This window comes from Peromyscus californicus, unplaced genomic scaffold (assembly GCF_007827085.1).
Source record: "Peromyscus californicus insignis strain IS unplaced genomic scaffold, ASM782708v3 Scaffold_4__1_contigs__length_199733344, whole genome shotgun sequence".
Lineage (NCBI taxonomy): Eukaryota > Metazoa > Chordata > Mammalia > Rodentia > Cricetidae > Peromyscus > Peromyscus californicus.
Window position 1 is genome coordinate 165,138,508 of NW_026294562.1, and position 10,367 is coordinate 165,148,874.

The window sequence follows — 10,367 nt, forward strand, 5'->3', positions numbered from 1 at the left end:
GAGTTTTATTGTGGTGTCCTTGACCCCTGTGGCTCCTACAATCCCCATCTTCTGCAGGATTCTCTGAACTCCACTTGTGGAGTCCGATTCTGTTTCCATCAGTTGCTGGATGACTCTCATGACAACTGGGTTAGGCACCAATCTGGTCACAGGAGATGGCCAGTTCAGACAACATATCTGCTATTTCTAGGAGTCTAAGGAATCTTCCTGATAGGTTCTTTGGGGATTCCCTTGTGCCAAGTTTTTACCTAACCCTGACATGCCCCCCCTCTTCCAGTAGTCTCTTTCAGTACTTTCCCCGTCTATCCTGCATCAAACTGATGATTCCTGTTCCTAACCCCACCTGCCCTCAGATCATGCACAAATTCTCTTCTATTTCCCCTCTACATGGATATCTTAGTGTAGCCCCCATGAATTCTCCTTGTTAACCAGTCTCTCAGGGTCTGTAGATCACAGTATTGCAGCTATGACTCACTTATGGGTGAGTACATTCCATGTTTGTCTTTCTCTGTCTGGCTTACCTCACTCAGGATGATTTTTTTCTGGTTCCATCTATTTACTTCCAAATTTCCTGGTGTCCTTGTTTTTAACAGCTGAGTAATACTCTGTTGTGTAAATTTGCCACATTTTCTTTTATCATTCCTTGGTTGAGAGATATCTAGGTTTCCATGTTCTGTCTATTACAAATAAAGTGGCTATGAACATAGTTGAGCAAAGGTCCTTGTTGTGTTTTTGAGCATCCTTTGCATATATGTCCAGGAGTTACGGTATAGTTGGGTCTTTGGGTAGGTTGATTGCTAGTTTTCTGAGAAACCGCCACACTGACTTTCAAAGAGGTTGTACAAGTTTGCACTCCTATAAGCAACGGAAGAGTGTTCCTCTTACTCTACCTCTTCTCCAGTATGAGCTGTTATTTGGGCTTTTGTTCTTAGCCATTCTGACAGGTTTATATAGAATTGTAGAGTCATTTTAAATTGCATTCCCTGTTGGCTAAGGATGGTGAATATTTGTTTATATGTTTCTTGGCCATTTTATTTTCCTTTGTTGAGAATTCACTATTTAAATCTGTACACCATTTTTAAATTGGATTATTTAGCCTGTGGGTGTCTAGGTTTTTTAGTTCTTTTATGTATTTTGAATATTAACCCTATATCAGATGCAGAATGGTGGATTTTTTTTCAAACTGTGGGCTGCAATTTTGTACCTATTGATAGTGTCCTTTGCTTTATAAAAGATTTTCAGTTTCACGAGGTCTCATTTATTAATTGTTGATCTTAGTGAATGCGCTATTGGTGTTCTTTTTAGGAAGTTGTCTCCTGTGCCTTTCAAACTATTCCCCATTTTTCTTCTATCAGATTCTGTGTATCTGGATTTACTTTGAGATCTTTCATCTACTTGGACTTGAGTTCTGTGCAAAGTGATAACTATGGATTGCTTTGCCTTCTTCTAAATCATGACACCCAGTTAGATCACCACTATTTGTTGAGGATGCTTTCTTTTTTCCATTGCATAATTTTTGATTCTCTGTTGAAGATCATATGTCTGTAGTTTTGTGGATTTATGTCTTGGTCTTTGGTTCAATTACACTGAACCCCTTTTCTGTTTTTACGCCAATACCATACAGTTTCTACTACCACCAATCTATAGTAGAGCTTGAAATCAGACATGGTGATACCTGTGGATGTTCTGTTATTGTACAGGATTGTTTTAACTATCCTGTCTCTTATGTTTTCTCATATGAAATTGAGCATTGTTCTTCAAGTTATGTGTGTTGGAACTTAGATTGGAATAATGTTAAATCTGTAGCTTGCTTTTGGTAAGATGACCATTTTTACTACATTTATCTTACATATCCATGAGCATGGGAGATCTTTCCCACTTCTGATCTCTTACTCAGTAAAGAACAATACTCATACTTTCTTTCTTGTAAAAAATTATTTTCATTTTTTGGGGAGGATAGAGGGGTGGAGAGCAGGTATGGAAGACCTGAAAATGAGTGGGATTGGGGTGCATGATGATAAATTCTCAAAGAAAAATAAAAATCATGTTATACAGATACTGAGGCCTGTAACAAGTAATGAGTTTGCAGAAGTACTTAAAACAATGTCTAAATTTAAAAAAAATCATGTTCAGATGAATTTTCTCAGACCTTCAGACAACTTGACAAAAGCTTGTTGCTCTGTTCCGTAAAAGAAAGAACATCACCAAAGTGCTTTTATAAAGTATCCATCTCGGTATGAAAAACAGATAAATGGTCAACAAAAAAGAAAAGTAAAGACCAAGATACATGATGAACATACATAAATAAACTGTCAACAAGATACTCTCTAACCAAAATCAGGAATATATCCAAGAGTAGTTAAATTGCTCAACAGGAAAAGTTATTTACTATCAAACCTGATGACCTAAATCTACGTGATGAAAAGAAAGAACACATTCTTGTAAGTTGTTCTTGGCCTTGACCTGCACACTTGCTTTCCCATGTACCCACACATCATATTTATGTACACACACACACACACACACACACACACACACACACACACACACACAGATGCAAGTTCATTCACCCTAATTCCAAATGTGTCAAGAATCTTAACAGAAGACCCCAAACTCTGAAACTGGCAGAAGAAAAATTAGGAAGTCCACTTTGAAATGGAATCACACCTATAGACTTTCTAAATAATACTCAGAAAATACAGCAAATAAGCAAGCTGGACTTTGGGAACTTAAGAGACTTCTATCAACGACCGGAAATCTTTAACCACGTGAAGATGCAGCTTAGAAAACCAAAGACAATCTTTGCCAGCCACATGCTCCCAGACAAAGTATAACTAGTATCTATGAAGAAAAAAAACAAACAAACAAAAACAAAAACTAACCCTCAACACTATGAAAAAATTGTTTGGAACAAACTTGGGCCATGCTGGGTGGTGGTGACACACACCTTTAATCCCAGCACTCAGGAGGCAGAGCCAGGTGGATCTCTATGAGTTTGAGGCCAGCCTGGTCTACAGAGCAAGATCCATGTCAGGCACCAAAAATACACAAAGAAACCCTGTCTCGAATCACACACACAAAGAAAACAAACAAAACCTGGGCCATGGAACTCAAGAGGGTTACCAAAAAAGAAAAAAATATGTCTTATGTGAATTTTTAAGTTATTCAATGTCATTAATTGTCTGAGAAGTACAAATAATATTAGAGAAACCCCATCTCTTAAAAAATTTAAAAAATGAAGAAAAGTAAAGACAGAGATCAAATGACAACAAATATTTGAAGTGTAGGGCAAAGAGAAGAGAATCCAAATATAAAGGGATGAGAAAGGGTAGATGCAGATAACAGATAAGAGTGTTGAAAGAGAATATCAGGCTACTGTGTTCTAGTTATAACTATGTCATGGATTTTTGGTTTTGGTGTTGGAAAAATGAGTGCAATATAAGTGATATTGAAAGTGTAACACTTATTGTGAAGCTTCACAGTTTCTCTTTTGAGTACCAATTCTAACTGTATATAAATTCATTAAGTTGTACAGACTTAGAGTCTCATTAATTTGGGTATATCTTCTTGTTTATTTACAAGTTTCTTTATAATAAAGGTTAGTTTTTTAATTTTAAGAAAGAAAATTTGGGGGAAAGAGAAACACTGTTGAGAGAAGAAAATGACACAACAATTATTAAAATCATTGTGGCATTTACTCAAAGCTGAAAAGAGAACTTTCCTATGACCCAGCTGTTGATTGTTAGGTATAGACTCAAACTTTTTAGGGATAATCACCTATATACATAGGTATGTACAACTATACAGGTGTTTGAACATCTGTGTTCATTGCACTCCACTCACAATAGCTAGGAAACAGGTTCACCCTGCATGCCACGAACTGAAAAGTAGATAATGAAATTATAATGTGTATACACAATTAAATTTCATTCAGTTACAAAGATGAAGTTATGGAATTCTCAGTAAAATAGGTGGAACAGGAAAATGTACTTAATGTGGTAACCCCAGCACAGATAGACAAACATTGTGTTCTATCATATGAGGATCCTAGACAAATACTTAGTTTAACTTGAAGTGCATATAAAGGACAGGAAACTAGAAAGGGGCCATTAGAACAGGAACATGAAGAAATAGACCTTAAAGAGAGAGCTATTTCAGAAAACCTCTGGTATGAATATGAAGGTAGGGAATATGAGATTGAGTGGGTTAATATGAAGATGGGCTGAGAGGATGAGGGATAAAATTAACCAAACTCATCAGTTTGTAAGCTCATTAAAATATTAAAAAGTTTAAGTCAAGGAACAATACTGCTCCCAGAATTCATAGGCTATTAAATGAAAACTCCATTGCTAGTGTTGGGATAACTCCCTAGGACTTGTTGCCTAGAAAGGGCCTAAGGATTCAAATAAAAGCAATTGTCACTGTTTTCAGTGACCCCTAAAAGTAATTGCCAAGACCTATTTCTGAACACATCCTCATATTCTTGTCACAGTACATAAAGAAAGCAAGGTGGGAATGGGCTGAAATATGCCTTTCTGCTGAATAGCTTTCATAGTACCAGAAAGTGTTGTGCAGTCTAATGGAGACCATCATCAAGAGTCTTACACAGCTCTGGACTTGTGATCTATACTTCAATCAGCCTTACAAGATATGCCCACTAGTGCAATAAGGGAAATTGTGGTATCATGGTAACCAATCTTTTTCTGATTATAAAGAGTTCAAATGTGGTGCATTTGGTCGAATATCCACCTCAGAGAGGGAATAGATCATACTGTTGAAGCTGTCACAGTTGTTCTGCTAAATGGACTCTATGTGCACATCAAATTATCTTCTAAATAGCTATGTTTATCCTTATGTATCTCTATTGTCAGTTTTGAAAAAGAAGATTCTTCTTGTAGTGAGTAGTAGTATTTTGAAGTCTCAAAAAATGGTCAAAATGGTGAGAATAAATGCCTCTTCAGTACTTACCCCAAATGAGATACTCTAGATGCCCATGTAGCCTTAAGAAACATGGAGGAAGATGGTATGGAAATGATGTAAAAGATTAAATATTGGGTAGAATGATGTAAAATATTGTCTTTTAGACATTACATGGCCATAGCACTCTTTAACTCATAGTAGCTGTGATTACTTCAAAAGACTGGGTCCTCAAATACTCTGTCAAGGAATGAGAAAATGCTCATGAGTAATCACCCCTTTCCTAGGGCTTTCTGAACAGTTAAGTGTAGTTAGGGACAGGGCTAATGAGACCTCCTCCTTCTAGCATCAATAGGCAGTTAGTAGTTGCTGTTGGAGGGAGAGGTATTTTTTTAGTCTAGGACCTGATGATAAGGTACCCATGTTCCTATTGCTTTGGCTGACTTTTAGGAACCTATTCTTCATAGTAGGTTGCCTTGCTGCACTTTAATACAAGGGGAGGAGCATAGCCCTATGTCAATTTGATATGCCCTCAGCGTGGGTTGTCAACAAAGCATGGCACAGGAAATGGAAAGAAAGGAGAGACGGGAACTGCTCAGGTGTATAAAATATGAATTTTATATGAATGAAAAAATAATAAAAAAGAAATCTAAACCTCTCAATGCCCACACTCGTAATTCTTACTGAAAGGTTGTACTTCATAAATCTTCTGAAACAGTGCCATCAAATGGGAAACAAGTGTTCAAATGTCATGGTAGGTAGGGCACCTCTCATTCAACCACCACAAATTGTAAAATAAACCTTAGTACTGGAAAAACTAGATACTCCAAATGTCGCTAAGATAGTGTGTCCTGGGGCAAGCTGTGGCTATGCACTGCTATGCAGTGGTGTATGAAAAGAGGAAGACTTCATAATTAGATTCAAAATGGTGATGAAACTTGGAGACACAAATTGGTTGAATGTAGAGGGATAAGATGGAGCCACATGAAGACTAAAGAATATATTAAAGGCTAGGGATGTAAGCAAATTAGATAACATAGATGATATTATGGGTGTGAGCCCCAGCATTAAAGAAACAGAATATGGTAGTAGTTGCTTGTAGTCCTAGAAATCAAGAGGTGGATGCAGGAGGAACAGAGCATCAACATTGTCCCTGTCTATGTAAAGAGTTCAAGAGCAGCCTGAGCTATATCTCATCTTGTCTTTAAAAATGTCTCTGATCCTCTCCCAAGTCCTATATATAATAGGATACTCACCATTTCCTTTGAGGAACCACTCAAAATAAGTTCCCAGTGACTCTGGATTCTTAACAAGGTTTGTCTTATAAAAGAAAAAATAACTAGACACAAGAATATCTCTGGGATTTCTGATGATGTAGATCACCTTAAATGAAAAAAAATTCACATGAAGGTCAATATAGTCATTCCATACCTTTTAACTTGCACAATTTACATGAAATGTCAATCAAATCTCCATGAAGTTTCTAAAACCATTTATTATTTTTATTTGGACAAAATATTTATGTAAGTGCAAATGTATAGTCAAAATATCCTCTTGTATGTTTTTATTTCATTTACACACACGTAACAGCAAAATGTCTCAGGTTAATAATACTGTAAAAAACAAAATGACAACAATAACAAAAATCTAAGACTGATTCTATAGTTGTAAAGACCAATAACTTACAATGTGAAAGACCATCCATCTACTGTGAAGAACATCTTATATACATAGAGTGATGAGTACAGTGCTGAATCTATTTGCAATATGAAAAACTAATTGTTTTCCATAACTGTAACTACCAAATATAACTTTCAAAAGAATCATGGTGCAGAAGTCCATGGTGCAGTGTGTCACTGAACCATGAAAATAAAGAGCTTCAGTCAACTAAGAAACGTGATAGTGGGATACGTAGGCTTCCTCTGGGAAAAGCATAACGATCGGTCATCCAATACCAATCTCAGCCCTGAAAACACACATACAAGTAACAGTGTATAGACTGAGCAGGTTTTATTTAAATTTTGAGAAATATGTAGATACATATAGAGCTGTAACAACAATTAATGAAACAAGAGACCATAAATTTGAAAGAGAGAAAGAAGGAAAGCTTGGAGGGAGGAAGAAGAGGAAATGATGTATGTAATTATATTATAATCTCAAAAATAAAAGAAATAATTTTAAAATAAATAATTTTAATAAATGAAAACTCACATTTTGTACCAATGATCTTTGAAACATTATACTTGAATTCACCTCTTTAGGCTTCAATTTCTCCAGCCAAGAATTTGCCAAATCCACATAACACACATGCATATAAGTGAATGATCACAATTTTTGTTATGATATTTTCAAGAGATATAATAATTATATATTTGTTTTTTTGTAGTTTAATCATAAAATACTTTAAAGTTCTATGGTGCAGAAAATTCCAGAAGACTTTCTTATGAACTCGAAACTATAATAGATCAGAACGTGTATCTCTCTGATCCCTTCTGGAGATCCTCTATCAGTAATGTGGATGAATCCTATGACTACTGATCTCAATGAACAGATAGACACAGCAAGACCCAGTGGCTACAGATGAGCCATAACTGCTGAACAATCTCCATAATTATAGCACTGACACCTGGTCAGGCTGCTTCCCCTATAAGCAGCTGTGTCTTGAGTGATTCACTCCCAGGGCATTAGCTATGTGTAGAATCAAGATTAAGTAATTGACTTTGATGACAGCAAACATTATTATCCACTGTACATTTGAGTTTGAACCATGTTTGACCTGTGTATAATTTCTGAATGCTCTATTTGGTATTTTACTTTCTTTCTTATATTTATTTAACAAGGAGCACTGTGTGGTGGTTGATATCCTGGTACTCTGATGTAGTCTGAGGAGGGGACACAATAGCATCACCTATGTGTGTGAATACATCACCTATGTGTGTGAATACCAGCTTCCCTTCCCCAACTTACACAATCAGAGTGCATTTCAGCAATATCTCTAGGGCCTGTCATATTAGAATAAGTTCAACGAGCATTTTGTAAAAGATTTCTCAACCACTGGACACTGACCTTGGCCTTGGAACTGAAGAAAGACTTGGGGAAAAGATGGAAGGGAAGGTGAGAACTGATGAGGCGTGGTCCTTCCTTGTTTATTAATGTTTTATATCCTACTTCTGTCTCTAACCAGGGTGAACGATCCCAGACAGGCACAGATTGGACCCACTTGGGATTCCCCTTGGTCTGAATCAAGCAGACCATCTGAACCAGCCAGTTAGTTCCTGAAGAAGAAGGAAAAATGATGGTCACTATTTCAACAGTACTTGCAGAAAAGCCTCAAGTAGAATATACAACCATACAATTTACAGAGCAACTGTTTTCAAGCACACAGACCTGTGGTGTTCACAATTTCTATATGGTGCAAAGTATATTCATCTGGTACATTCCCAATGCTTGACTTGTAAAAACTAAGACGATACTCAATAAACTCTACCTGCCTCCTGAACATCACCTGCAGTCCTGTGCCATCATCATTATACAGTCTGATACTGTGAATTTGACTATCTCAGATATTTTGCAGGGATGCAGTCATGGAATTTGTCCCTGAGCTTGGCTCCTGTCATTTAATACAGTGCTGTTGAGATGTATCCACGCTGCAGTGTGTGTATGTGTACTGCTTCTCTTTAATGTGAATAAATCCCCTTGTGTCTATTTAGCATACACAGTTGTATTTGTGTCTACATGCTTGTTGTTCAATGAATATTTCTATGGCTTTGTCTCTGGACTATTACGTGAATCTTTTTCTTGCATTCCCTGCCCTTGACTTTTCCATGTTATTGTTTTCAATGTCAGCAACGTAACAATTACCCAATGTTCAGTGCTTTTGCCACCCAGCAAACTCCCCTCCCCCAAAACCCATGATGCCTATTTTTGCTTCCATGAGTTTTGAGACTCTTTCCTCTACCTGAACAAGGTCCATGGTAATTCTTCTACCTGACATTGTCCTCTCTCCACTTATTCTTGCATTCATGTCTTTATATCTTGATGTTACTTCTTCTGTTTATTTTCATCATTCTCCCTTTTCTACTCTCTCTTCCACACAGAGACAGAACAATGCCAGAGTCTACTTTAGGATTCACTGACATTGCTCTCATGGCTTGACTGATCTTCTGCCCACACATATCTGGCTAGAGGTCTTTCTCTGAGTGAAAATGCACTCACACACAGCTCTCCATGCTAACAAACATTTTATGTATCAGATATAAAGAGCACTCCACTCATTGCCCAAATCAATGAGAATCAAAAACCTAACCTTCATACACTTCAGGATCATTCTCACTCACAGTTCTTACCTGATTTGGGATAAGTCAGCATGACTGTGTCTTCATCTCTGATCACAAACTTATGACAAGCTTCTTGAAGTATTTCTTTTCCATACCCTATAGCAGGGAAAGGTATTCCTTCAAACCAAAGGTAGTCTGACATGGTGAAAAGCTCTTTGTAGTTACTGTTAGATTTCCAGCTTTAACCACCTGTTCAGCTTGTAGCAAATCTTAGGAGGTAGTATTTATACTGCAGTCAAAAGAAATCATTAACATTCCAGAGTTCATTGTAAAACTAGCTACTGATAAGAAGAAATGCATATTGTAACAACCAGTCAAAGGTTGTTGGATTAAGCAATTGTGAACTCATTCAGAGATCATTCTGTAGCATTTGTAAGCCCGAGTTCATGATCCCAAACCAGAAGCTCAATAACAAGTACTAGGAGATTGAATTGTAGGTTCATTTAAAATGCTTTCTAATACAGTTCAGATTTCAAAATGGTTTCAAATGTGCAGAAAAGTTAGAGATCATACAAAATGATGCCACATGCAATTGTTTTGTAAAAAGTAGTGGTTGTTTTTGAGAAACTCATAGTTTTAGTTATATATAGTTAGCTGCACTATATGATTCATACCCTCCCTCTCCCACTCCAATACCTACCCATTTCCCATATTTATGATCTCTTCTTTAATTTTCAGTTCATATATAGGAGTACATGTACATATAACCTACTGAGTCGTTTTAGTTCTGTTTGTATGTGAATGAATCCTGAGTTAAGCATTTGTGATTGGGAAACCGATATGGGATTTCTCACCCTGAGGTTCCTGATTTTCCCTCTTTCAGCAGCCATTGGACTGATGTATTCCTCCATCTAGGGGTAAGACCATGTATTAGTTCCTCTGTCCTTATGTGTGTACCAACTGGTGCAATTATGCTGGTGCATTTGGCTAAATATACTATGGAGAGTTCATGGGCATATTTCCCTGTAATGGTCAATGGATATATCCTATCAATAGGGACCCTCAGACTCTGGGGTCCTTCTGGCCACTCTTCTATGTTTTTTGCAAGCCTTAGCTTGAATGGATTCATTTCTGAGATATCATTTGGGGTTAGGCACCTTACAGTCAATTATG

The 10,367-nt window shown here is 36.9% G+C and overlaps 1 protein-coding gene across 1 annotated transcript in view; it reads right to left on the reverse strand.

The window, feature by feature from the left end:
- LOC128094664 (sulfotransferase 2A1-like) overlaps positions 1-9,396 on the reverse strand; it is a 32,585-nt gene extending 23,189 nt beyond the window's left edge. Inside the window, exons 1-3 of the mRNA XM_052713143.1 lie at positions 9,264-9,396; positions 7,984-8,192; positions 6,174-6,300 (exon numbers count right to left, since the gene is read on the reverse strand). Coding sequence (XP_052569103.1) covers positions 6,174-6,300; positions 7,984-8,192; positions 9,264-9,396 — 469 coding nt within the window. The remainder of the gene's footprint in view (positions 1-6,173; positions 6,301-7,983; positions 8,193-9,263) is intronic.
- Positions 9,397-10,367: the final 971 nt, after the last annotated feature.